Source organism: Antennarius striatus, chromosome 7, assembly GCF_040054535.1.
Source record: "Antennarius striatus isolate MH-2024 chromosome 7, ASM4005453v1, whole genome shotgun sequence".
Lineage (NCBI taxonomy): Eukaryota > Metazoa > Chordata > Actinopteri > Lophiiformes > Antennariidae > Antennarius > Antennarius striatus.
The window spans coordinates 19390638-19418446 of NC_090782.1; the positions used below are offsets into that span (position 1 = coordinate 19390638).

General features: G+C 40.8%; 1 protein-coding gene across 4 annotated transcripts; it reads left to right on the forward strand.

Annotated features, from left to right (window-relative positions):
- Positions 1 to 2199: 2199 nt before the first annotated feature.
- Positions 2200 to 27716, forward strand: abca7 (ATP-binding cassette, sub-family A (ABC1), member 7). 4 transcript variants are annotated; one of them, XM_068318577.1, is made up of 51 exons: positions 2278 to 2333; positions 3427 to 3465; positions 3588 to 3686; positions 3774 to 3867; positions 4408 to 4549; positions 5377 to 5501; positions 6426 to 6544; positions 6860 to 7057; positions 7187 to 7279; positions 7820 to 8057; positions 8351 to 8490; positions 8808 to 8924; positions 9007 to 9204; positions 9372 to 9577; positions 9973 to 10149; positions 10397 to 10619; positions 10773 to 10994; positions 11219 to 11423; positions 11887 to 12000; positions 12315 to 12486; positions 12969 to 13100; positions 13361 to 13500; positions 13631 to 13768; positions 13984 to 14210; positions 14482 to 14539; positions 14717 to 14919; positions 15494 to 15620; positions 15744 to 15767; positions 15897 to 16042; positions 16223 to 16347; positions 16474 to 16581; positions 16693 to 16885; positions 16981 to 17075; positions 17737 to 17769; positions 17921 to 18026; positions 18103 to 18177; positions 18389 to 18558; positions 18889 to 19066; positions 19200 to 19315; positions 19560 to 19704; positions 19941 to 20064; positions 20318 to 20447; positions 20700 to 20826; positions 21113 to 21175; positions 21457 to 21563; positions 21989 to 22130; positions 22275 to 22409; positions 22525 to 22628; positions 22726 to 22818; positions 23087 to 23336; positions 27241 to 27716. In XM_068318577.1, the coding sequence occupies exons 3-51, from the start codon at positions 3621 to 3623 to the stop codon at positions 27712 to 27714; spliced, it is 7137 nt and encodes a 2378-aa protein (XP_068174678.1). In that variant the 5' UTR covers positions 2278 to 2333; positions 3427 to 3465; positions 3588 to 3620; the 3' UTR covers positions 27715 to 27716. The 4 variants fall into 4 exon arrangements, with proteins under 4 accessions (XP_068174677.1, XP_068174679.1, XP_068174678.1 ...); XM_068318576.1 differs by lacking the exon at positions 3427 to 3465 and having other exon boundaries at positions 2200 to 2333; XM_068318578.1 differs by lacking the exons at positions 3427 to 3465; positions 15744 to 15767 and having other exon boundaries at positions 2200 to 2333.
- The last annotated feature ends 93 nt before the right edge of the window (positions 27717 to 27809 follow it).

The following is a 27809-nucleotide window of genomic DNA, read 5'->3' on the forward strand; positions in this document are numbered from 1 at the left end:
AATGAATGATTTTGCAATCAAAAGCCCTTTCTCTGTGTTGTTTTTGTTGATTTATAGAAGTAAACAGCTGTTCAGATGTTTTAGGTGTCAATAAAGCTGAAAATATTCAAAGGCAATATTCAAAGGCACTTTGTGCCAAACATACCTCGATGCACAAAAAACTTGTTTTGTCAGTTTTTTGGAAAAAAGCAGGTGTTTTTGCTGAAATCTTACAGATGACAAGTAGATCAGGTGTAGGCAACTTTGCATTTAGAACTCTATGCGCCACCATGGAGGAGAAAGGCCAGTTCTCCTACGCCCTCAACTCTACCATCAAGAGTGTGCCCAGTGAGGAAGAACTTTTTATCATGGGGGACTTCAACACTAGGGTTAGGGCTGACTTTGAGGCCTGGTTGTCTGTCATCCGCCATCATGGCATTGGCAAAATAAATGAGAATGGCCAAAGGCTTCCACATCCTTGTGATGACCAACACCTTCCAGGACAAGAAGAGACAAAGTTTCATGGTGCCACGAAGATCCAATTGACGGCACCAGCTTGACCTGATTCTCCTTGTAGTCTGCAGCACCACCACAACCTGTAAGACCCTGAGAAGTACACGCTCTATAGATGTTGACTCTCATCAACAATACTCTGACACTGGCATCAGAGTCACATGTCTAATCACCTGTTTTGTGTGTGTGTTTGTGTCTCCAGTAACCAATGCACCAATGTTTAAGGTGCCTGAACACATGATAGTCTGTCCTGTGGGTTTTCAAATAACTAACACTAATACCGAAATTAGTATGTGAACGTTTACCTACTTAGATACACATTTTTATGTCAGCTGTCTGTGTTTCTCTCCATCTGTGTTGGTATGGAGAGATGGCATGGGATTCAGGCGATATTTCTCACACCATCTCTCAGCTGCTCGCCAGCCTGACTCCCTCACACCAAAGGAAATGACCAGTTTTGGTCCAAATTTACTTTTTTCTCTTGAGGTTGTGGCAACAACTGGAAGACCATGACAACAGAGTCATTATTTAAATTCCTGTTGCTTATATCTGATTGCAGGTTCTATTTGTCCACCAAGATTTTAGAGAATTTATTATTCTGATAAACATATTTTAATGGTTTTAAATGGATAACGCTGCATGGACAAGGATGGATGCTACACCTCTAGTCTCAGTGGCCACTTCTAGTGCCGCGGAATATTTTTTTTTAAACAGTTAAAACGATAAACAGTGAAAATGATGGATATACTAAAAAAGAACTCACTGCATAAAAAATAAAAACTGTTTTTAGAAAGAAACGGAGCCTCAACAAACAAGTGGAGACATCTGCCAAGAAAAGCAAAACCACATTGCTGCAGATGGCATGCAATGCAATCCGGAGCTCTCGCAGGCTAAACTAGCATACCTCAAAATTAAAACTAATAAAAAACACACTAGCAGCCTCGTATCTCCTCTGAAGACTTACTCATTAGCAGATACTTGTGCTGCAGTTTTTGGTTTGGTTGCTATGTCAACACCCATCATTTCTCTAAGCTACCAATACAAAGCCTGTGTCTTTGATATTTTTTCTTTGGTCACCCTATTTGCGATTTAAAAAAACAAACAAACAAACAAACAAACAAACTAACACTATCTGTGTGTCATTCATTCATTTTCACAACCGCTTCATCTGCTGTCGTGGGTGGTGGGGAGCTGGAGCCTATCCCAGCTGACTCAGCGTGAGGCTGGGGAAACTCTGGGCGCGATCTGTATATCAGTAAGTTAAATATGATATGATATGATATGATATATTAGTAAATGACAAGTATTTGACAGATTTTCAATAAAATCTTTAATTCTGTCAAGGAAGCATCTGTTAAATGTGTTGCTCTGTCCCACAATGTTTGCGTTGTAGCCGGTTAAATAAGCTAATTGAAATACTCTGAAATTCAAAAATTCAACATTAGAGTTTTATTGGAAGACAAAAAAAACTTTATTTCTGTTGTAACATTTTATATTTTCCAGTGTAATGGCATTAGTATAGGCAAGGCAGTCAGTCTATCGAAAGGCGGTGACTGTGGAGCGAACAAATCTATTTAAGTCTGCAGATGGAACGGGCTCCTGGCCAATCAGCTGTCCCATTCGGTAAACATGGAGCGAGCCAATCAGATTTCTGTACCGGTGTTTATATCTCCGATCCGGGGATAGATCTGAACCACTCAGCTTCGCTTGTGGGCGGGACTATTAGGAGCTACCACCTGCAGTTACAAAACAGTGGGGTAAAGGAGGGACGATGACGGGCGACCGGCGTTCTGTGTGTTCCGTACCCTGAACGGAGATTTTAACACCTAAATTAGAGAAAGGTAATCCGAAACAACAGTTTATCAAGTCTTGGGATGTCATTAAATTTTATTAATCGCATTTGAAAACATCATTAAAACCACTTACAGCATCACTGCAACATGCTAGGAAGAGGAAGCAAGCGATTCAAAGGCTAGCAAAGAGTTTTCTTCTTGGTTGTTTTCTTTTACGTCATCTTAAATATTTTGTTCAAAATGGTAAATGCAAGGATTCGTAATTCCGATTTTACCAAACAGTTTATTATAATAAAGTTGTTATAACACGTAGCACTGGAACGGTACTATGTGTTATAAATAACTTATAGTCGTCATAATCATGTTTGTAACTTCTCATATTCATTGATCAATTTTCAGCATCCTGCCTGCATGAAACATGTTAGAATGTCCAAGAAGATAATTCAGTAGCCACCAAGCCTTTAACCTGCGCCTGTATTCAATTATACATAGTTTTGAGGTGTAGAAATGTTAGCAATGACAGAGGGTTAAATTAAATGTATAGGGTAATTTCTGTGTGGAAAAGATCATGAGTCAGACGTTCAGATTATTCACTACGGGCACAAACAGAAGGAAGACCATTAACATGTAAGCTGTTAGGATCAGGAGGATTTCAGGATGAAGCAAGGGATTGCCTGTCTTTACAAGATCACAGAAGTCACATAACACAACCTCTATGTAAAGTCAAATTTTAAACAACATGTACAATTATCACTATAATGATTCTGAAGTATTTTTCTGTCCAAGGTGAGTGCATGAAATATTGTATGTACGTTACAGATAAAATGCTTTTTCTGAGGTTAAAGCTGTCAGACACTGTCAGACATCATTGTACTGTCTGCATGAGAATGATCAAGAGCAGTGTCACTCGTGTTACTTTATACATGCTAGACATCTTAGGGACAATCAACACATTTCAAAGAAGTAATTACATTTTTATACAGTAGTGTAAAAACAAGCAGTAACAGATATGTTGTCAAAAGGCACCTTTAGAGCCTTAAATCTGTGTTATAAGGTGTATCCATCTGTGTGTAATGTATCCTGTTTCATTTAATTTGAAAGTAATTTCTTGACTTGTTTAAGTTCTTTGTTTATTTGGTAGGGTGCTTTTAGAGAGGGACAAGCCAGACAGGACAAACGGGTAACTCAAACAGAGATAAGTGATTCAATATGATAGAAGGTTCAGGTAATTTTAGGAGCACAACAGCCACACAGCGTATGTCCTCAACAACTTGTGTTTTCTCACTATGTTTTGTTTTTCAGCTTTGCATTATGGCTAGGTAGCTGTTCGGTGCAATGGGGTTTTTCAGGCAGCTGGGCCTCCTGCTCTGGAAAAACATTGCATACCGTAGGAGGAACAAGGTAAAATTGTTGGTTGTGTGATTTGAAGGAGAACTTTAATATTAAATGGGCAAATTATTTGAAGGAATTGTAACTTTTCTTATGTAGATCCAGCTGATCATCGAGCTCCTTTGGCCACTTTTCCTGTTTGTCATCCTCATCTTTGTTCGTCAGTCTCATCCTCCTTACAAACAGAGCCAATGTGAGTGATAGCATGAGGGTGTTTGCAGACACGCAAAGTGACAAGGTCTGGAAAAAATGGCTTTGTGCCCACCAGCTAAAGAGGATCAGGTCCCTAAGAGTGATTCTTGTTCCACACGCACATTTGTTTTCCTAACCTGCTGTGTCTTGAACTTCTTTAAGAGGTCATGCAGTAGTATGAGATGCCATGAGGTAGTAATGTAATAAAACACATTGTGACAAGTCACAAAACCAAACAATGCAGTTCAATTCAGTACATTTTCTGTGCTGTTCATCTTGTAATCTTTTCAAATTCATAAACAAATGTTGATAAGGACATCATTTGTTAAGCTGACCTTGAGCATCTTTGCTTTTAATTGTCGATTAGCCTTCTGAAATCTTTAAGTGAAATTACAATATATTGAAATATAAATGAAATATTATTCAGTCCACTGTCTTTCAATTGTATTTCAGGTGACTACCACAATAGTCCCTTTGTTTTCTATCTTGAACTAATCTTCTGGTGCTGAGGCGATCATATTTTCTTTTTATTCACATGTAGGTCACTTTCCAAACAAGGCCTTGCCATCGGCAGGAACCCTGCCATGGATTCAGGGCATTATCTGCAACATCAACAACCCCTGCTTCCACAGCCCAACACCAGGCGAGACAAGTGGCCAAGTTGGCAACTTTGATAACTCAACGTAAATAGACCTTAATTAAAATCACAGGCTGTGTGTAGTTCTGACTTGCTATTTACTTGATGAAATCAGTAACACTGTAAACATGTCGTCTGCTGCTGCATACACTTTAAAAAAGGATCCACTCCAGTGTTCTTGACCTATTATACAAAGCAATCCAACTAGAAAGTCACTATCTGAACTGCTTCTATGTTTAGTATGTTTACAGTTTACTAAGCACTACTTTGCATAAACATATTCAAAAAAATAATAGAACAGTATAGTGCAGTAGAAATTTTTAAAAATGTGAATGGTGGATTAGTTCTTTGCAGCAAGGAAGAAGCGATGGCACTCAAGCAGCTTAGTTTTGCATAAAGCCTTCTAAATTATAAACATGGTTAAAGAAGTAAGCTGACTCGGTCTAGTCAATGACTAAATCTGAGCTGCAGCAACTTTTAATTTCAACAAATCATGTCATGTTGAAACTGCACAAAAGATGAAGAACTAAACCACTTAGTCGTTGTTGTATTGTAGGATGTGTCAGACTGTTTCTTTGTCTGAGGGCAGTGTTGTCATAAACTTTTTTTCCATTAGGTTACCAGAAAACAAGCTGAGGCATTTCTGTAGCTTTTTTTTTTTGCCACTGTGAAAGCCCCTTAACTGTACTGAGAGTCAGAACTTCCTGTTTACTGCATGAGAAAGACAAAAGTCACATGCTGTTTTCATTAAACTCAGTAGTTTTTTCCAACGAGTGGTATTTACGAGTAAACTAAACAATCGGCTGAACCTTTCCTTCTTTTAATCACACTGTAGTGTCCCTTATGTGTCGTCTTGTTACTGTTTTCCTCCAGACTGTCTCGTCTCTTTGTCGACATCCAGACTCTTCTCTCCTTCAGTGGAAGCCAGAGATTTTCTGCTTTTCAGGAGCTGATGGACAACGTCCGTAAGCTGGGAGAGAGACCTGGAGCTTGGCCAAGTATAAGAGTTGATTTGAAAATCCACTTGCACAAATATTTTAACAACCCAACACAGTGATTCTGAACATATCAGTTGACTTCCTACAGGCAGCTGCTTTAAATGACTTAAATAATTATTATGATTCTTATTATGATTCTTCTTTTAAAATTGGGAATGAGTGATTGTGGGAAGTACATGAGTACATAATGTCAAGGTATACCTCCAAGGTTTCCTCCCAAGAAGCAGAATAAATAATGCATGTGGAGATATACAATAGTGCCTGAGCCTCTCTTAGCAAAGTTTTCAAATATATTGAACAGCTATACTTTGTTAAAAGACTGGACAGGACACTGATGATAGATTTTGTTTTGCAAATGATAGTGCAAATGATGATTTGTAAGAAGACCTTTTTTTTTCTTCACAAACCTTTTCAAGGCAGAGCTGTTCCCAGACTTCTCTGAGGTTACCAGTAGGTCATCTGTGTATGAATGGCTTGAACAGGTGTTGAATGACCAGTTCAATGTGGCCATTATTGCTGTTCTGAATGCAGCTCAGAGTGGCTGTTTAGCCTCTTGTTGTTGGGCAGATTAAATTACAGTACATGACTATCCCAGAGAAAAAAAATCGGATGTAACTAAGTCCCATGAAAATGTCTAGATCCATTTTCTAGTGATAGTGATTATAATTGAAAATCCTGAAAGAAATAAGAGAACAAAGAAAATACAAGACCAAGGAACGTAATTAGAGTCAACTTTCCAATCTTAACCTAGCCGCAAAAGCAACAAGCAATTTATTTCACTGATTTAGATGTCTACTAGTACTGGAGTCATTTTTTATGGGTGGGCCCATGTTTTATTTGTCCTGTAATACCAATGTGACCTTTTTAATTGTCATGTTGTGTGTTATATTTGCAGCGTCTTAAATTATTGTGTTTGTACTGTAGACCTTCCAGTTGAAGAATACCTGAGAGCCAATGAAACTTTTTCCACCTTCCTCCTGACCAATGGCAGCTTGTCACCTGCGACTGTGGAGCAGCTCATGAAGGCTCGTCTCAATTTACAGGTGAGGTATCTGTTCTATATTTGGACAAGAAACATCCACTAAAGCTCCAGCCTTTAGCTGCAGGTAAAAATAGTAATCCAATAGTAATTTCCCAGGAAAATGATCATAAAAACAATCAATTAAATCAGTTGCAATGTATAAGGGTTAGAAAATCAGATTGTCAAATTTACTAATCTTTAATAAAATGAGAAGTGTGATCTGTGGAGCTTATTGAACAAAATCAGTAAAAAAAAATTAAAGCTTGAGGTGAATTGTTAAAGACATTTATAGTTTGATTTGTCTTGTAGCCTAACGCTGCTAAAATTTTGTATCTAGGTTGCTATGGCTGGAGCTCAGATGTCTCTGAAGGACTTGGTGTGTAATGCTAGCATGTTGGGAAGATTTCTGACTGTTGATGGAGGAGAAGCCACCTTGAATAATCTTCAGAGTCAGTTGTGCAACCTGCCAGCTGACACTTTGCTGGAGGCTGAACGCCTTTTCCTGTCCCAGCTCGACCTATCCAAGTTTGTGACGGTATGAAATAGCGAAAAGGAAACCTTCCCAACTTCCCCAGTTCACCAAATTATGTATACTGTATTCAGATTTGGTTTAATGTGACACACTTTTATATTTGATAAATTGAGCCTGTCTGTGTCCTGTTAGAGAGACCGTCTGATGGCCAATGCTGCAGACCTACGGATCATCAGTCAGGGTGTAACCTCGGTTTCGAAGGAGCTGGCGACACTCATTGATGATGTAAGAATACAACTACTTTTCGCCGTCTGTATATTGTGTAAAAGATAACCTGTAGATTAGACTGATTTGCTTAGGAGGAGCTGCACATTCCCATTTATTATATATGAACAGTAAATCAGACTATGTGTCTGCATGGGTTCTCTCCAGGTACTCCAGCTTCCTCCATCCTCCAAATGCATGCAGCTTAGACAAATTGATTGCTCTAAATTGTCTGTAGGTGTGAGTGTGTGCGTGAGTGGTTGCTTGTCACTGGCGACGTGTCCGGAGTGCACCCCGCCTCTTGCCCGTAGCCAGCTGAGATAAGCTCCAGCAAACCCCGTGACCCACAAAGTGGAGAAGCGGCTGTAGACAAAATGATTATGGTCGTCTCATCTATAAGAAGACAGATGAATGGCAGGAGTGTTGTGTTATTTTCTATCTGCCTGTGTTTTATATTAGGACTCATTTATATTACAGTACAGTGCTCATTCAGTGATATAGTGTTTGAGGTTCTTTCCCCTTCCTTGTCCAAACCTTTTTCTGTCATCTCCGTTTTCTCAGGTCTCCTCTCTCTCCAGCTTTGCGGAGATGAACACAGCTCTTAACTCTCTGTCTTTGGAGAACCGCTCCGTTCTGCCCAGGGAGAGCTTCAGTGCTTTTTCCAAGATCATGTGTGGTCATCCTGAAGATAGCGGTGAGCGCATCCCATCACTTAATTGGTATGAAGACAACGACATCAAATCGTTCTTGGGCAAAAATGGCACAGAAGAGACAGACCTCGACAACGACAACGTCACCAGTAAGAGGCTTTTGGACTCCAGTTTGGATAAATATATTTAGAGATTAGAGTTAAGCATTTGCTTTGTGCTCAGTTTATTTGCAAATGGTGAATAAATATAAAATAGATTTCTCAAAATTCTTTATTTCTGGAAAATGTAAATATTAACTGCGGCATTAGAAATTAACAACTAATGCCACAATGCATCAGGTTGTGGTTGTATCATGAATGTCTGTGTTTGCTGCTTCTTACTTTTTCAGATGTTTTTGTGAAACATTTGTCTTGATTATTCTGTTATTCTGTACTCCCTGCAGCTCCATTCTGTAAAAGTTTTATTCAGGGTTTGGAATCCAATCCTTTGTCTCGCATTGTGTGGCGAGGAATAAAACCTTTGTTTACTGGAAAACTGCTGTACACACCAGACACCCCTGCAGTGCAAGAAGTCATGAAAGAGGTACAGAGTCAGACTTCAGAGTCCACTTTGTTAGTTAAGATGTAATCAGATGTTTTTTACTGTTTAACTTTCTGTCCAAGCGGAAAAAGTTGGCAAACAGATTGTTCACCAACTTTGTGAATTGTGTGCAATGTATGCATTCTCCAGGATTGTTACTTTTTATTTTATTAACAATTCACAGAATCAACAGAAATGGCAAACTTTTATCTGCCTTAATTTTTCTATTCAAATTCTACCTTTTTCTTTCAGATTTTCAGACAACCAAGGGTTTTAAAAAGTAAATATATCTGTTTAATCAAACTGCATGTTGTCTGAAGGTGAACAAGACTTTTGAAGACCTCCAGATCCTTCTGAATGTGAATGACGCCTGGATGGAAGTGGGACCACGGATAAAGGACTACATGGAGAACAGTGTGGAGATTCGACTTCTGCAGGTCAGACCCATCCCCTGCTGTCTCTGGGTTATGATAGATTTGACCAAAATATTTTTTTTCATATTGTGTATTTGTGAGACAGAATTTATTAAAGCGGCCAGAGGTTGCAGTACTAGTCAACCTACGCCTGGAGAACACGTCTTGGACGGCTTCCCGGATTGCACGGTTCCTGTCTACGCCCTCATCGGATTCTCCGAGGCAACCTGGAGCGGCACGTACCTGGCAGGACATCTACAATGACTTCAACCACACGATCACCACTCTCGCACAAGTGACGGAGGTTCTCTTCCATTGACATTCTTGTTTTTTGTCTGCCTGCTACTCTTAAAGTCACCCAGAAATTTCAGAGAATAAGAACAGGATTTATTCCAAAGTGAAGGTTAACTTCACCCTTTTCTCCCTGTTATTTATCGTCCCTTTCTTTTGTGTTTGCCATTATCCCTGCAGTGTTTCTCCCTGAACAAGCTGGAGGGGCTGGGAACTGAGGGTCAGCTGATTGACAGGGCTTTGGAGCTACTGGAAGACAGGCAATTTTGGGCTGGTGTGGTTTTCCTGCTTCCCAACTCCTCTTCTCATGAGCTGCAGCCCCACGTTACCTACAAAATCCGAATGGATATCGATGATGTGACCCGAACCAACAAGATCAAGGACAGGTGCTGAGGAAGCCACATTAGCGTTACAATTTCTTTGATCAAAATTGCAAGGAAGCAGCTTGGTTTTATATGTTGTCCTGAAGGTTTCCTTAAAACACCTTTTATTGATTAAACCACATGTACTGAATGTTTTGTTCTTTGTATAAAAATATACCTGGTAACGGAACAAACCAGATTAAGAGCCTGATTTGTTAATATTTGACAAACTCAGCTTTGAAATAATTAACCACTCCGTCATGGACGTTATTCTCCTTGAAGAAAAGCTACACTTCTGTGTTGGGGTCTCTATGGACAATGTTTCTAAAATAGTGATTTTAAACCAAAAACTAATTTTCACTAAACACATTTTTTTAGTCCTCCAATCCAATTCCTAATTTTGGTGTGCTTGTCTTCAGATTTTGGGATCCTGGTCCAGCAGCCGACCCATTTAATGACATGCGTTACATTTGGGGCGGCTTTGTCTACGTCCAGGACTTAGTGGAGAAAGCTGTTAGCCGAATCCTGACTGGAGTTCAACAAACAACTGGCATCTACATCCAACAAATGCCTTACCCCTGTTATGTGGATGACGTGTGAGTCATGTGATATTGATCATTTAATACACTGTTGACCCAGTCCCAGCAGAGCTATAATCTGCTTCTATGAGCAACTTGTCAGGATTAGTTTTTAGCCACAACATTATGCTTTATTCATGAAACACACAATTAGATCATAATTGTTATAAATTGTGCCATATTTAGAGCAACCTTCCAAACCAGTTTACTACTATATTATTTCGTAATAGCATCTTGATGTCTGTTTTGTTTACCTGTATAACAGTTTCCTTCGAGTGCTGAACCGCTCACTGCCGCTCTTCATGACTCTAGCCTGGATCTACTCAGTGGCCATGATTATCAAAGGTGTGGTGTACGAGAAGGAGGCGAGGCTGAAAGAAACCATGAGGATTATGGGTCTGGGAACAGGAACTCTGTGGCTCAGCTGGTTCATCAGCAGCATAGTTCCTTTCCTGATCTCTGCTGGACTCCTAATTGCTCTTCTTAAGGCAAAATGAGCGTTCACTTTACTCAAAATATATTACCAAAAATACACATTCAAGTATGGATTGTCTTTATATGTAAATGCTTCAGTTACTGTTCAATGTTGTTTCCCGCAGTCACGGTTGAAGCTCCCTCTTTTTATTTTGTCTTCTATCCAGTGTGGCGACATCCTTCCTTACAGCAGCCCGTCTGTTGTATTTTTCTTCCTGACTGCATTTGCCACCGCCACCATCATGCAGTGTTTCCTCATCAGCACCTTCTTCTCCAAAGCTAACCTAGCTGCTGCATGTGGAGGGCTTATATACTTTGGCCTCTACCTGCCATATGTGCTGTGCGTGGCCTGGAGAGATCGCCTCAACACCAAACACAAAGTCCTCGCTGTGAGTTAATTATTATGTCTGTGATTAAATCATTTTTTTTAGCCCAATTCTACACCAACTCTAGTTGTACAAAATGATGATTATGACCAAGCATCAGTAGAAAGAATAGATATACAGGTTAAATGATTTTGTAATATCAGTTTGCTTCTAATTATTTGTTTTAATTTGGTGTTCCTCAGACAAAATGCAAACGATTAAAAATAAATCTTTTCAACCTTCCTCAGAGTTTCTTGTCTCCTGTTGCTTTTGGATTCGGCTGTGAGTATTTTGCTCAGTATGAAGAGCAAGGTGTGGGCATCCAGTGGTACAACCTCCACTCCAGCGCTGTGGAAGGAGACTCCTACAGCTTCACTATCGCTATAGTCATGCTTTATGTTGATGCCTTCATCTACGCAATTTCAGCCTGGTACATTGAAGCAGTGTTTCCTGGTATGATCATCTGAGCTTTTAGCATGCAATTGTTGAACGTATGGTGTGCAAATTATTCTTTATTGTGTTACAATATGGGGTTCATGTTTACAGCTATTGAACATAAAATGATGGCAGAGTCTCATCTCCAATAAAATATCAAACCGTAATTGAAATATCCCTCAGCAAATAGTATCAGTAGTTTATTGCTTGATTAGAGACCAACATGAGTTTAATTATTTAATCCAGTAGATGTTTTACCTCTTTTAAAAGAATGTGATGCCATATCTTTTTTTGATAATGTCTTGACAAACTTTTCACTTTGGAGAGTAATATTATATATCTGTAAGTTATCCTAACAAGTTACTCGTTGTATTTTTAGTGTGTAATGCATTGAAATGACAGAAACAATGGATGTTCAGGTTCTTTCACCAAAACACTTGATGATTTAAACCATGTGTGTGTCTGTGTTTGTTTACACCAGGTGAATATGGGATCCCCAGGCCCTGGTACTTCATCTTCCAGATCAACTACTGGGGTGGAGTTCCTCTGGAGGCTGGCATGCCGATACCACCGGCACCAGCAGAACAGGATGCAGGTACGCAACTCAAGCTGTTTCTCCTCCTCCTCCTCCTCAGTTCTTTAAATTTTTTCTATTACAATAGTCTAACAGCACAATTATAGCGATAATTGTGGGTCTTAATACAAGTCTCGGTTTAATATGCCTGTTAGGAGACATTATCAGTATATTCTCTTCTTAATCGTGGTTAAAAGACCATTTAGCTTTAGATATCTGACAATCAAGGAAACTAGCTGTTCCAGTGAATCCAATAACTACAAGTTTTGCACAATATTAACATCCTTGTACCCCCTCCTCCTCTTCTAAATATAAAAATGCATTTCTGTTATCAGACCACATTGAACCAGAACCCACTGATCTGACACTGGGGGTGAGCATCAAAAACTTGGTGAAAATTTACAAGCAGGGAGCCAAACTGGCCGTAAATCACCTGAACCTGAAGTTCTATGAGGGGCAGATCACCTCTTTCCTCGGCCATAATGGAGCTGGGAAAACCACCACCATGTAAGGAACAGCTCTGACGTCTTCTTTTTGTTCTGTATGAGTGTCATTCAGAGTTTCTTTCTTTTTCTACAGAGATTTGGTGCATTTTGTTTCATCAAATTGTTCAGTGATCCATGCATACAGTATAAACCAGCATGTCAGTTCAAAGTGTACGTCTGTCCAGCTCAGGTTCTATATGAAATTAAAACATCAGAGGAAACCTAATGAATTTCCATGAGCTGTGTAAAGCTCTGGAGAATCCCTTATTCCAGGGGAATGGTCTTTCTCATTGGTATTCATTAAGTACATCTATACTAAGTACATCTTGATTACATTATTATATCTGCCGATATTAACTACCACTGCACAATCATCATTTGAGTGATGTTAGGCCAAATAATTAAAGATAAAAAAGTGACTCGGTGGTTCAGCACAAAGGAAATTCAAAGTGAACTTTTTGCTGAAAGAAAAATATTTATTCTAATGTGTTTGATGTCTTTCAGATCTGTCCTGACTGGCCTTTTCCCACCCACCTCAGGCACTGTGTACATCAAGGGGTTGGACATCCGCCATGACATAGAGACCATCAGGAGGACGCTGGGAGTTTGTCCACAACACAATGTCCTCTTTGACATGTAAGGCTCGACTTGTACGAGCTGCTCCTGTGTACCTGATCAGTTTAGTTTCTAATGCATATTTTGTTTTGATATTTTTTATATCAGCTGGTTATGATGGAATTTGCCAAAACAAGTAAATAATTAAATAAAGGAATTGGAAAATGCTTAATAGTGTTGTATTTCTGACTTTCACTAGAAAATTCTCAGATGTTGGTTAATCATTAAATTGGTTTTAAACCAGCTGACATGTTTTCTGTCTGCCTTCCTCTTTCCCTCAGACTAACGGTAGAAGAACATGTGTGGTTTTATGGGTGTCTGAAGGGTTTGTCTGAATCAGAGGTGAAGGCTGAGCTGGACACTCTGCTGGATGATGTCGGCCTGCTGCACAAACGCCATGAACAGACCAAAAATCTCTCTGGTAAACCTGTTTAACCATCACAGACTTTTTTTGTTTTTTGTTTTTTTGTTTTTGGGGATGTTTCAAATGTGTCATAAAAAATAAACAACTCTGCTCCAAAATCAAAAACCTTCATCTGTGTCTCTTTTAGGTGGCATGCAGCGGAAGCTGTCTGTGGCTATTGCATTTGTTGGAGGTTCTAAGGTAGTTGTTCTGGATGAACCTACCGCTGGGGTTGACCCTTACTCCCGCAGAGGGATCTGGGATCTGCTGCTCAAATACCGTAAAGGTACAGTTGCCTGGTGCTACGGAGCTGAGCACCTCTTTATTTCTTTCCCGAGCGAGGGATGAAAGAAAGAAAAGTAATAGTGGAAGAAGTAGAAAAGAATTACACCTAATCCTAAAGAAGTATTAAGATAAGAACCAAACTGCAATGTTAATATGAGACTTAAAAAATACAGTAAAACAAATGGTCAACATGACTGCATTGACTTTTTCCTTTAGACCGGACCATCATCCTGTCAACCCACTACATGGATGAGGCAGAACTGCTCGGTGACCGAATTGCCATCATCTCTCAGGGGAAGCTTTGCTGCTGTGGCTCACCGCTCTTCTTGAAATCCCACCTTGGATCCGGCTACTACCTCACTGTGGTGAAGAAAGAGGGCCTGGACATGAGCAGTTATAGCATCTGCACCAGCACAAGTACTAACAAGTTACCTCCACTCAAGGTCCTTTTTTTTCAACTGTATTTCTTTAAATAATGAGGGGGAAAACGCTGGTTAAGCATTGAGCCGAATGTTAATGTTCACCGGCTAATTGTCATGACAACAATGTAGAAATGAAACAAAGGCTTTCAAATATGAAAAGATTGATATACAATGCTATACACACAAAAATCTTGATAGACAGTGAGGCATTGGCATTCAGGCTTCATTTTTGTGAAACTATACCTGTATGTTCAGTATAAATTACATAATAAATGTCATCTTTATGTTTCAGGACAGTGAATCGTCTATGAGTGAAGACACAGGACTGGGAAGTGATGAGAGCAACTCATGTGAGTGTTTACCTGCTGAGTGGAAGATGAGGTGGTTCATTATTAATCAAGTGGCATTAGGTCTACTTGTCACTTCTTCCATCCTTCCAACTTCAACGATCATTTGGAGACTGATGACTAAATAAAAACACTCAACCCGTCCAGGCTCTTATTGACTGCTTATCATCTCAATGGCAGACCTGGCTGCACTTGTTTCCCTGGCTCAGCACCACATCCCCGGTGCCAGGTTGGTGGAGGAGTCGGGGCGCGAGGCAGTGGTCAATCTGCCACAGATGGCTGCCAAGGACAGCAGCATGAGCGTCTTCCTGTCTGAACTGGATCAGAAAATGACTGAGTTGGGCATCAGTAGCTACGGTTTATCTGACAGCACACTGGAGGAGGTAAGACCTCAACATGGTTTCTGATTATGTTGCATTTGTTATTTGTTAAATATGAATGTTTAAATCAGTAAAAAAAAAAAAGAAGTGTTATTTTATATTTCTTTTGTCCATGCAATATTTTAAACAATCAGTAGTTTGTGAGTAGCTCACTCATCAGTGAGTTATGTTGGCATTAAATTAATCCTGATGTTGGTTATGCAGCATCCAATCACTCTCCACTGCTCTGCAAATATCTTGTACAGCCAACTGCTGCCTGCAGCTTCTGCTGTCAGGGCCTGAAAACAATTTCAATGGGAGTTCCTTGATAAAAAGGTGAAAATTATGTCTCAAAAATGGTAAAATTTCCAAAATATGAAGGCTTAAATGTGGACAAGTTGAAACTGGAGGCTTGGTTTAAACATCAAGTTGAATTAGTGAGGTAACTGAGCTGCAGAAACAAGTATCATGTGCCTGTTGATACTTTAGCCTACATTGTTGTCACAAATGCTATTCATATCATTAGACAGCCTTTAAAATAGTACCTTGTTGAGTTTGTGAGTTTTTACTTCATCCTGACAATTCTTTTCATTTCCAGATCTTTTTGCGAGTTGCAGAGGAAACTGGTGTGGATGCTGAACCAGAACAGCAGGCCGAATCTCCCTGCGGGCAGCAACCATCAGCCGGGCAGATGGGAGAGAGACAAAATGCTGAACCAGAAACTGGTATGTATGCTCACACATCACACACAAATGCCTAAATTGATGTACACACCATAGAGCGTCTCTCTGCATTGTCAATTTGCCAGTTTCCCCAAATGTGTCTCTTTATTTCCTCAATGCTGTCAGGAAGGAAAAGGCTTCTTAGACAAGGTACCTTCACATGTTTTTGACATCCTGTCTTATATTTGTCCTGAAGTGTGTGTCAAATGGATTTCATGTCCTTTATAATGTGTAAATAAAGCCTGAACTCATCTCAGTCTTCCGTTTGCGTTCTTGCAGAACCACACGAGACGGACCCTCTCAGTGGCGATGGCCGAGGTGGGACCCCCGTGACCGGCTGGTGGCTGACCTGGCAGCAGCTGAGGGCGCTCTTCATCAAACGCTGGCTTTATGCTCGCAGGAGTCGCAGAGGCATCTTCGCTCAGGTGACGATAAAAACCGGCAGCATTAATATAAGTTCATGATACCATTATGAAAACAGGCTGCCTTCTTTCTCCATCAGTTAAATTTAGCTCGATTTTCTTTTCTATATGTCTTTATTGAAAATTAATTATTCTGTATTGGTCTTGAGGCATTATCCACCTGAACTTTGATTTATGCTTCAGATTGTCCTGCCTGCTGTGTTCGTGCTCGTGGCTTTGCTCTTCAGCTTAATCGTCCCTCCGTTTGGAAAGTACCCTGCAATGCAGCTCCACCCTTGGATGTATGGAGAACAATATACTTTCTTCAGGTAGGCTTGCAACCAAAAATTGACCGCTACCTAAGCACAGAACAGAAAAGATCTGTTTGGCATCTTTGTCACAGCTAATCTGGAACAAACTGAAGAACTTCCTCATTTCTGATTAAATATTTACAGCAATGACGCACCCGGCGACCCAGCTATGAAGAACCTGCTGGACGCTCTGCTGGACAAGCCAGGTTTTGGAACTAAGTGCATGGAGAAAGAGAATGACAACAACAGTGCGTAAGTCAACCATGTGTGAATGCAGTAATGCAGCAGCAGCAGCCTTTAAATGATTCAACAACAGCAAAAAATAATCACAGAGTAAATGTCTTCTGTCCATTCTCCATGCAGTTCTCCTCAGTGTGGAGCGGAGTGGGGGGGTGCGTTCATGCGCCCACAAGTTTCCTACTCCACCTGGCAAATGTTCAGCGGAGGCAACTGGAGCACAGACAGACCTTCACCAGATTGTCAGTGTAGCACAGAGGACGTCCGCCGGATGCTGCCTGACTGTCCGCTGGGGGCCGGTGGACTGCCACCTCCACAGGTCGGTGTGGTGTTGGGGATCAGGATCAGCATGCACATTTAGGATGGATGGATGGACGGAGGGACAAACGTCCTTTTTTTAATATTATCTCTCAGATTAGGAGACCAACCGGGGACATTCTCCAAAATCTGACAGGGTACAACATCTCAGACTACCTGGTGAAAACCTACGCTCAGATTCTTAAGAAAAGGTACGTCATTAAACAAAATACAAGAACATACATTACTATTTTGTATTCTGTTTAGTTTTATTATTCTTTTAATTCATTCTCCAGTTATTTTTTAATCGTCATTTGACTGAGGATTGAAGTAACGGTCTCACAATTTGCTGTTATTTTTTAGTGTAGTTTGAGTTGTCTGAATTTTATATAGGTAATTTGTTATAATAATTTGTAATTTGTTTTAATTGGCCAAAGACACCAAAGAATCATAAATTTCTTATTTATCAATTCCAAGCCTTTGTTTAGATTTATCAACTTTATTCTTCAATTTTTACTTGTAGCCTACGTGCCGCATTTCTGTTTCTTTTTTCCCTCGTATATTATCTATCTATCTATCTATCTATCTATCTATCTATCTATCTATCTATCTATCTATCTATCTATCTATCTATCTATCTATCTATCTATCTATCTATCTATCTATTAAATTATCTTTTATTTGTTGTATTTTGTTTGTCGGGTGACATGCAATATAAATGTGAGTGACGTGAAAATAAAAAGTATTTCCTTAACCTTATGACTAAATACCAGCATACAGCATATCTGGAACACTGATGTCAACGTGCACAGAAAAGTCTTCTATTTTCCTGTTAAAAATATTTTTCACACACTGTTTGCTTTATTTTAACAGCATAAAAACCAAGAAGTGGGTGAATGAATTCAGGTAAGCTGCTGGTTTGAAGCATTAAATAATAAAATAATTGCACCTTTAGAGTACATAGTTTAAATGCTGTTCTTCTGAAGAACTACATGTAACAAAATCTCTATATTCCATGTTTTTAAAAGTAATTGAAAGTTGAACTTCTGTGTTGCAGGTATGGAGGCTTCTCGCTCGGAGGCAATGCTACCCAGACTCTATCTGAGGTCCAACGTGTCCAAGACTCCGTCATGGCGGTCAGGTCACGCTTTCGTGTTCCACAGGTATGAATAAAGTTTCATTTCACTGAAACTTGTTTTCTATCCTTCATGTTTTCTTATGCTCTTTGGTTTGTCACAGAATAGCTCTTTGGATCATCTTCTGAACAGGCTGCCAAGCTTTCTAGAAGGACTGAACAATCAAAATAATGTTAAGGTATGTGTACATTTCTTATTTTTACATTGTATTCTTAAAAGAACCATCAAAACATTTTGAATCATATAAGATAAATATAACAAGTCATAATCTGCTGTGCCACTTCAGCCCTTTCTTTTCCTTTCGTATTTGTTTGGACAAGGTGGTCAGATGTTTTCCAGTTGCTTTAGTCATGTTAACAGTAAAAAATGTTTTTGTTTGCTGTGCATAGGTGTGGTTCAATAACAAAGGATGGCATGCTATGGTGTCATTTGTCAATGTGATGAACAACGGCCTTCTGAGAGCGAATCTGCCTCCGGGTCCGGAGAGGGGAAAACACGGCATCACTGCCTACAATCACCCAATCAACCTCACTAAGGAACAACTCACTGAAATGGCCATGTCTGTTCTCTGCCATGCATTTTTCTACCACTCCCTTTGTCTAATGAGTAGCTGAGTCGAGGGGCGCACCAAAATGTTGATGTTGAAAGACTGGAATGGGTTTTTGTTTTGTTTGTTTTTTAAACAGGGAAGCTTTAGCTCCACTGAAAACAAAACAGATGAAATTAATTTATGTAACAGGAATAGATGATATACCTACATTACAGACCTCTTTATGTCCTTCATTAAATCACACAATTTATTGAATTTAAAATGGAAATACAAATGGAAAAGTATGTGTTGTTTGACGTGTGTATTGTACACATTAATGTTCTCTCTTCTCGCTTTCAGGATGACCACATCAGTGGATGTACTACTTTCCATTTGCGTGATCTTTGCCATGTCCTTTGTGCCGGCCAGCTTTGTCCTATTTCTGATTGAGGAACGAGTCAGCAAAGCCAAACATCTTCAGTTTGTCAGCGGGGTCAAGCCGATCCTCTACTGGCTGGCTAACTTCACCTGGGACATGGTCAGTACTGGGGAGAGATTCTGGTGTGAAATCCTGTTTTTCATTAAATCGTCTGCATTAATGGAAAATAGCATTCAGTTTTTGAGTGGATTTTCCAATCCGTTTTACAAAAGTTTGCGTTTCATGTCATCAGTTGAATTACAGTGTCCCAGCCGCCATGGTGGTGCTGATCTTCATCTGTTTCCAGCAGCAGTCCTACGTCTCAGAGACCAACCTCCCTGCTCTCATCTTGCTGCTCCTGCTCTATGGGTGTGTTCAGGCAAAATTCTCTCTCCGCTATTGACAAAAAAAAATTCCCAGTTCTGTGTTGTTCATTTATCAAAATGCAGTCCTGCTAACCGTGTTGCCTTAATATAAGGGCTTTCCTTGGACATGAAGTTTATGATGGAATTATTCGTGTTTCTCTGTAAACACAGTCTCTTTTGCCCCAGCTGGATCATAGTCTGTACCTAAAAGGGTGTATTAACCTTTGTTATTTTATTTAACTTTTTAGGTGGTCCATCACCCCTCTGATGTACCCAGCATCCTTTGTGTTCACTGTTCCCAGCACGGCTTATGTTGTTCTGACCTCCATCAACCTTTTCATCGGAATCAACGGCAGCATTGCCACCTTTGTCCTGGAGTTATTTGTCGATCAGGTAGAAACTGAGGCATTTTAGAGAAGCAGGAAATATAATTTATTTTACTGACTCCATGATGAGGTAAACATCTCAGACATGTGTAAGAATAAAACTAAATGGTAGCTGTAGGGAGACATGACACCTCTAACACTTCTTTCAGTGGGAGGTCATTCACTAAAGTTGAATTCAATAGAAACTTTCCAAATTGGTTGTGGAAGTAATACAGAATTTATATTTTTTCTTGTGTTTTTCAGCATTTGAATGAGGTGAACAGGATCTTGAAGAAGGTGTTTCTCATTTTTCCTCACTTCTGCCTGGGACGAGGACTAATCGACATGGCCAAAAACCAGGCCATGGCTGATGCCTTCCAAAGATTGGGTACCAAAAATATAGTCACTGTTTAAATGTCAAATTATTTTACCCAGGGACACCCTAAACTCCAGTTCTTTTGTTTGCGACTCTCTGGCACTGACTCTCAATGTATGTTAATTATATATTTAGATGTTTGATGCATGAGGTTTTCATTTGTGTTCTTTATTTTAAATAATTTGATTTTTTTGGTTGTTCGTATGAGCTTTACCAAAAACAAAGGTATGTGCATTTGTCTTGACTCGTGTTTCTTCACCTTTAGGTGCAAAACAGACATTGGATCCTTTTCAGTGGGACTTTGTGGGAAAGAACTTATTTGCAATGGCAGTACAAGGTGTTATCTTCTTCATCTTCACCGTACTCCTGCAGTATAAGTTCTTCATTCACTGCAGGTATATAATGTCTACAGAAGAAGAATCTGCAATCTTGTGGAAGAATACCCTTTCTACATTTACATCTTTTACAGCAGCATCAGTGATGGGTAGTTAGTGGAATTTAAATGTGGCTGAAATACAGAGAATTTTGTTGAGGCTGTGTTGAAGGTTATGGACTAAAAGTTAAACTAGTGTATGAAAGAAATGAAAGAAAACTATGATGAAATTTCAGATAGATGGCTTTCATCCCTACTCTTCATCACTGTTCAGGCCGTGGTGGGTTGAACCTGAGATGCCTCCTCTTGGTCCAGAGGATGAAGATGTTGCTAAAGAGAGACAGAGAGTCACGAATGGCAAAGCCCAATCAGACATTCTCACCATGATCGACCTTAGCAAGGTACAACTGAGTGTACACAGTCGGTGTAAAGTGTCCTGTTTGTTTAGACCAATCTGTGATTTTTTTTGTTGTCCTCTTTGGTTTCTTCCAACATTGCAGGTATAGCGGTATTTCATAGATGTCAGCTTTGTTGTTCCTGTGTGCTTCCTCATTTTCACCAGCCCGTGTAAAAACTCATGGTCTAATGCAGTGTAATTGCCCTGCAGCTATTCTGTGGCCTGTGGCATATGGAGGGTCAGGATAATGAGCAACCACATGATGAAAGACTTATTTTGTTTTGTTTTAGATTTATAAAGTGGGCAGGAAGCCGGCTGTAGATCGTCTCTGCCTGGGGATACCTCGTGGTGAGGTGAGTGATAAACATTCCCTACATTATGAAAGGAAAACTAACATTTTTATTCTAATAAGCACCGTTTGCCATTCGTTCTATTTTGGATCATATCATTATAATTTCACCACTGTTGCTGAAGCTAGTGGTGCGTGTTAGTATTGTCATTACATTTCTGGAGCTTAATGTGTCAAAAACTCGTACTGCTACTAATATTTCCAATGCTGTACCTCTGATAACGTTGCTTCTTGTGCAGAAGTATTTAACATGTGGTATTGTTGTGTTATCCGTGTGTCCACCAGTGTTTCGGTTTGTTAGGGGTGAATGGAGCAGGGAAGACCTCGACCTTCCGCATGCTAACCGGAGACACGACTGTCACATATGGAGAGGCATTCCTTAATCACCACAGGTACAGAATGTCAACACCATTCGTTGTAGTTCCAACTGTAGAATAATAAATAGAAAGTGTTCTTGATATGAATATAGCTCCCATAATCTTTATGCTGACCTGAATTTGTTCTAAAATCCAAGGGATTTAACTCTGGCCCTATGCACTCCATTGAATTTTGTAAAATTTAGTTCTAATTTTTTGAGTAGTCCTGCTGGAAAACACACTAACCCACATACACACGTGGAAACACAACCTTATGTCGGAGGTAAACATATCTGCGTCAGCAGCATAACAAGAAGTAGAGCCAATACAGTCACTATAAGACTGGTAGTAGCGGTAAAACGGTTGGTAGACTAATAGTTATAGCAACAGCTGTAGTAAGAGCTTTACTAATGATAACAGTGCTACTCCTAGTTGTGTGAAACTGTTTTCTTGGTTTTTAGTGTGCTGACGGAGATGGAGCGAGTCCATCAGCTGATGGGTTACTGTCCACAGTTTGACGCCAACAGCGACCTGCTGACAGGGCGGGAACATCTGGAGCTGTACGCCCGCCTACGTGGAGTGCCAGAGGTCTCTGTCACCAAGGTAACAGAAAGAAGCAGGTCAGAATTATGAAATATCAGAATTAAATGAGTGAAGGTGATCATAGTGGTAGAAAGGGACAGGTGTGTGTGTGTCTGGTGACACTGCGGAATTATTTAGTAATGAACCTTCCTTGTTGTCCTGTAGGTGGCGCAGTGGATAGTGAAGAAGCTGGGGCTGACCCAGTACGCTGATCGGGAGGCTGGAGGCTACAGTGGAGGCAACAAGAGAAAACTCTCCACTGCTATCTCCCTTATAGGGGCTCCACCTGTTATATTCCTGGTGAGGAAAATAAGAAGTAATATCTCTTTAAATGTGTTCATTAATTTTGTGGAAATTCATTATTATTGTGACTTGGCTGTTTCTTCGATGCTTTAATGTCTTTAAATTGTGTTAGGATGAGCCCACCACTGGAATGGATCCAAAAGCCAAACGGTTCCTTTGGAACTGTATAGTTAGTGTCACCAAAGAGGGACGAGCTGTAGTTCTCACCTCCCACAGGTAGGGGGAGACCATGTGTTTGTTTTTGTACTCAAGTTACACACACATTTGTGCACGATTTAAGCTTAATATGTACAAACTGTACATTTTTGGTCAGTATGGAGGAATGTGAAGCCCTCTGCACGAGAATGGCCATCATGGTCAATGGCAGGTTCCAGTGTCTTGGATCTGTACAGCACCTGAAGAACAGGCAAGCACACTGCTAACCATAGTGTTTTTACATGTTCTACTTAACATATGATGCCAGATAACATCCGGACACAGTTCTTCAGTTGTATTGATTTTTAAATTGAATCAGCAGTAGGCAATTTAAGGAAAAATAATCATCACACTTTCTAAAATTCTAAAATGAGATGTGTATAGAATTCTTGCAAATTTTATCTAGTTCCCCTCAGGTAGTTTTTTTTTTTAAGGTAATCTTGATTAACTGTTTTGTTTCCCTGTCCACAATCATTTAGGTTTGGTGATGGCTACACCATCATCCTCCGCCTGTTGGACACCAAGTCTAACCCAGGCTCATGCCCCATCAACACCTATATGAAGAACTCTTTCCCCAGCATTGAGCTGAAGGAGCGCCACCAGAATGTGCTGCAGTACCAGCTGCCTTCACACGCCTGCTGCCTGGCTCGAGTGTTTGACGTGCTGTCCAACAACTATGAGGAGCTGGGCATCATTGATTTCTCTGTTTCACAGACCACATTGGACCAGGTGAGTAGAACAAGGCCCACAATCTGCAAGGGTGATGCTATGGTCTTCCTGTTCATATAGTTCTTCAAGCTAAATATTTGTCATTGTAAAGTGGCAATCACTCATGAATTTTAGTTTCCCATCATCCTTTCCTCTTCAACTACAGTAGTACCTCAAGATACAGGTTTAATCCGTTCTGTTACTGAGCCTGTAAGTCAAACAACTTGTAAATCAAACATTTGACTGTTTAAAATAACTGAAGTCATTCTATTCCATTCCAGCCTTGTAAAAAAGTCCCAGACTCGATATATTGTTAAAAAAGTAACATTTTTTATCAATCAATAGACATACATGCTTTACCTTTGCACAATTAATTATATATAGTATAAGTTGTGTAGTCAATGATAAAGTATGTAAAGAGACACAAAAGTTTTAAGCACGCATGAGCTACATCTTTAGTCCATGAAACAGAAGGAAATCCGGTCTCAGTTGATGCATTCATCCACGAACACTTGGGAAATAAAGAGAAGTAGTCTCAGGTGATGATGTTTCCATCCGCCAACTAGTGGCAGTGTCCCAACGCACGGCTCATCACTCTGATTTTAATCGTATCTTCTTCTCCTTTCGGCTTTTCCCTTCAGGGGTCGCCACAGCTAATCAATTGCCTCCATCTAACCCTGTCTTCTGCATCCTCCTCTCTCACACCAACTACCTTCATGTCCTCTTTCACTACATCCATACACCTCCTCTTTGGTCTTCCTCTAGGCCTCCTGCCTGGCAGTTCAAAACTCAGCATCCTTCTACCAATATATTCACTATCTCTCCTCTGGACATGTCCAAACCATCTCAGTCTGGCCTCTCTGACTTTATCTCCAAAACCTCTAACATGTGCTGTCCCTCTGATGTACTCATTCCTGATCCTATCCTTCCTGGTCACTCCCAGAGAGAACCTCAGCATCTTCATCTCTGCTACCTCCAGCTCTGTCTCCTGTCTTTACCTCAGTGACACTGTCTCTAGACCAAACAACATCGCTGGTCTCACCACAGTTTTGTACACCTTTCCTTTCATTTTAGCTGAAACTTTTCTATCACACATCACACATGACACTTTCCTCCACCCGTTCCATCCTGCCTGGACACGCTTCTTCACCTCTTTTCCACAATCTCCATTGCTCTGGACTGTTGACCCTAAGTATTTAAAATCCTCCACCTTCTTGATCTCTTCTCCCTGTAACCTCACTCTTCCACTTGGGTCCCTCTCATTCACACACATGTACTCTGTCTTACTGCGGCTAACCTTCATTCCTCTCCTTTCCAGGACAAACCTCCACCTCTCTAGCTTCTCCTCCACCTGTTCCCTGCTCTCACTGCAGATCACAATGTCATCTGCAAACGTCATAGTCCATGGAGATTCCTGTCTAACCTCGTCTGTCATCCTGTCCATCACCATAGCGAACAAGAAGGGGCTCAGAGCTGATCCCTGATGTAGTCCCACTTCCACCTTGAACTCCTCTGTCACACCTACAGCACACCTCACCACTGTCTTACAGTCCTCATACATATCCTGCACCACTCTAACATACTTCTCTGCCACTCCAGAATTCCTCATGCAATACCACAGTTCCTCTCTGGGCACCCTGTCATAAGGTTTCTCCAGATCTACAAAAACACAATGCAGCTCCATTTGGCCTTCTCTGTACTTCTCTATCAACATCCTCAAAGCAAATACTGCATCTGTAGTACTGGTTTTTTTGGCATTAAACCATACTGCTGCTGACAAATGCTCACTTCTGCTTTTAGTCTAGCTTCCACTACTCTTTCCCATAACTTCATTGTATGGCTCATCAGCTTTATTCCTCTGTAGTTGCCACAACTCTGCACGTCTCCCTTGTTCTTAAAAATGGGCACCAGCACACTTCTCCTCCATTCCTCAGGCATCTTCTCACTATCTAAGATCCTGTTGAACAACCCAGTCAGAAACTCTACTGCCACCTCTCCTAGACACTTCCAAACCTCTAGAGGTATATCATCAGGACCGACTGCCTTTCCACTCTTCATCCTCTTCAATGCCCTCCTGACTTCATCCTGACTAATCTTTGCTACTTCCCGGTCCACAACAGTCACCTCTTCTAGTCTTTGTTCTCTCTCATTTTCCACGTTCATCAACTCTTCAAAGTACTCTTTCCATCTTCTCATCACACTACTGGCACCTGTCAATAGACTTCCATCCCTATCCTTAAGCACCCTAACCTGCTGCACGTCCTTCCCATCTCTGTTTCTCTGTCTTGCCAACCGGTATAGATCAGTCTCTCCCTCCTTAATGTCCAACCTAGCATACAAGTCATAAGCCCCTTGTATGACCTTTGCTACCTCTACCTTCACCTTACACTGCATCTCCCTGTACTCCTGTTGACTCTCCTCAGTCCTCTCAGTGTCCCACTTCCTCTTAGCTAACCTCTTTCTCTGTATACACTCCTGTACCTCCTCATTCCACCACTAAGTCTCCTTGGTCTACTTTCTTTCCAGATGACACACCAAGTACTCTCCTACATGTCTCCCTGATCACATTAGCTGTAGTTATCCGGTCATCTGGAAGCACCTCCTGACCACCCAGAGCCTGTCTGAACTTCTTCCTAAAAGTCATGCAAAACTCTTCCTTTTTCAGCTTCCACCATTTCGTCCTCTGCTCTGCCTTTGTCCTCTTCATCTTCCTCACCACCAGAGTCATCCTACAGACCACCATCCTATGCTGTTTGGCTACACTCTCACCTACCACTACTTTACAGTCACTGATCTCCTTCAGGTTACACTGTCTACACAAGATGTAGTCTACCTGTGTGCTCCTACCTCCACTCTTATTGGTTACCCTATGTTCCTGCCTTTTCTGGAAGAAAGTATTCACTACAGCCATTTCCATCCTTTTTGCAAAGTCAACTACCGTCTGTCCTTCTGCGGTCCTCTCCTGGATACCAAACCTGCCCATCACCTCCTCATCACCTCTGTTTCCTGCACCAACATGTCCATTGAAGTCTGCACCTCACAACTCTCACTTCTAGGTATGCTCTGCATCACTCCATCGATGTCCAACCAGAATTTCTCCTTCTCCTCCAGCTCACATCCTACCTGTGGAGCATACACACTAACAACATTGAAAATCACACCTTCGATTTCTAGCGTCAGACTCATCACACTATCTGACACTCTTTTTACCTCCAGGATATTCCTAACAAACTCCTCCTTCAAGATAACTCCTACTCCATTTCTCTTCCTATCTACACCATGATAGAACAACTTGAACCCTGCTCCCAAACTTCTAGCCTTGCTACCTTTCCACCTGGTCTCCTGGGCACAAAGTATGTCTACGTTCCTTCTCTGCATCATGTCAACCAACTCTCTACCTTTTCCTGTCATAGTTCTGACATTCAACATCCCTACTCTCAGTCCTATACTCTTGGCGTTCCTCTTCTCTTCCTACGAACACACTTTCCTCTTCTCTTTCTTCGACCAACAGCAGTCTAATTTCCACCGGCACCCTGTAGGTCAACAGCACCTATGGCAGTCGTTGTTAACCTGGGCCTCGACCAATCTGATATGGAAGTCATAGGTTTGATTTGCAAGTTTGATTTGGCAACAGTTATACGCCTGATGCCCTTCCTGATGCAACCCTCTGTATTAATCTGGGCTTGGGACCGGCACAATAAGACATTGGCTTGTGCCCTGTTGTGGCGACAGTCTGAATTTAATCGTATATCACACAAAAATATGGACAGTGTGACGGCTCGTATCTGAAATAACACATACCGATATGTCAAGCAGTTTGTATCATGAGGTACTACCATAGTTTCAATGTTAGCGTAATCAATGACAATTGAATGCCAACAAATTAAAAAAATTTATGTGATACTGAGGTTGTTAATGTTTTCAGGTGTTTGTTAACTTTGCCAAGGAGCAGACTGATGAAGACTACCTCACAGAGGTGGTTGTCAGCTGCAGACCTGTAGAGACCAACCTGACACCACTGCCCGCAAAAATCTCCATCCATCCACAGCAATCAGTTGCACCCCCTCTGCCGAGTAAGAATCCACAGCAACATGAGAAATCAGCTGAGAGCAATCAAAAAGAGGTTAAATCAAAAAAGGCAAAAGCTAGCAAGGTTAAATCTAAAGAAGCCAAAGCTGATGGAGAAAAAAGCGGCAGCACAGCAAAGACGAGAATACTTCAGCAAGAAGAGACAAATCAGGCAAGCCAATGTGTTAGCAGTGGGTCGAACAGCACTAATGGTGTGCTTATGGGAGAATTCAGTCAATCCAGTGGATCCAAACAGAAGTCAGAGACCTCCAGAAAAGACCCCACAGTACTCTTCATGGTCAACAGCGACACACGGGAAAGCACACTGTGATGGCTGCAGGAGTTTAAAGGACCAAAAGCTGTTGAAATTACACTCGGCATTTATTTGAATGCCGCTCGTGTTATGAGCAGCCTCATCGTGCAACA

Excerpts from the sequence above, each read along its gene's own strand:
- abca7 (XM_068318576.1), top strand. The coding sequence starts at position 3,621 with ATGGGGTTTTTCAGGCAGCTGGGCCTCCTGCTCTGGAAAAACATTGCA. Across the intron at positions 19,316-19,559 it reads TTGCTGCTCCTGCTCTATGG|GTGGTCCATCACCCCTCTGA; the intron begins GTGTGTTCAGGC and ends TTAACTTTTTAG. Across the intron at positions 22,131-22,274 it reads CAGAGGTCTCTGTCACCAAG|GTGGCGCAGTGGATAGTGAA; the intron begins GTAACAGAAAGA and ends GTTGTCCTGTAG.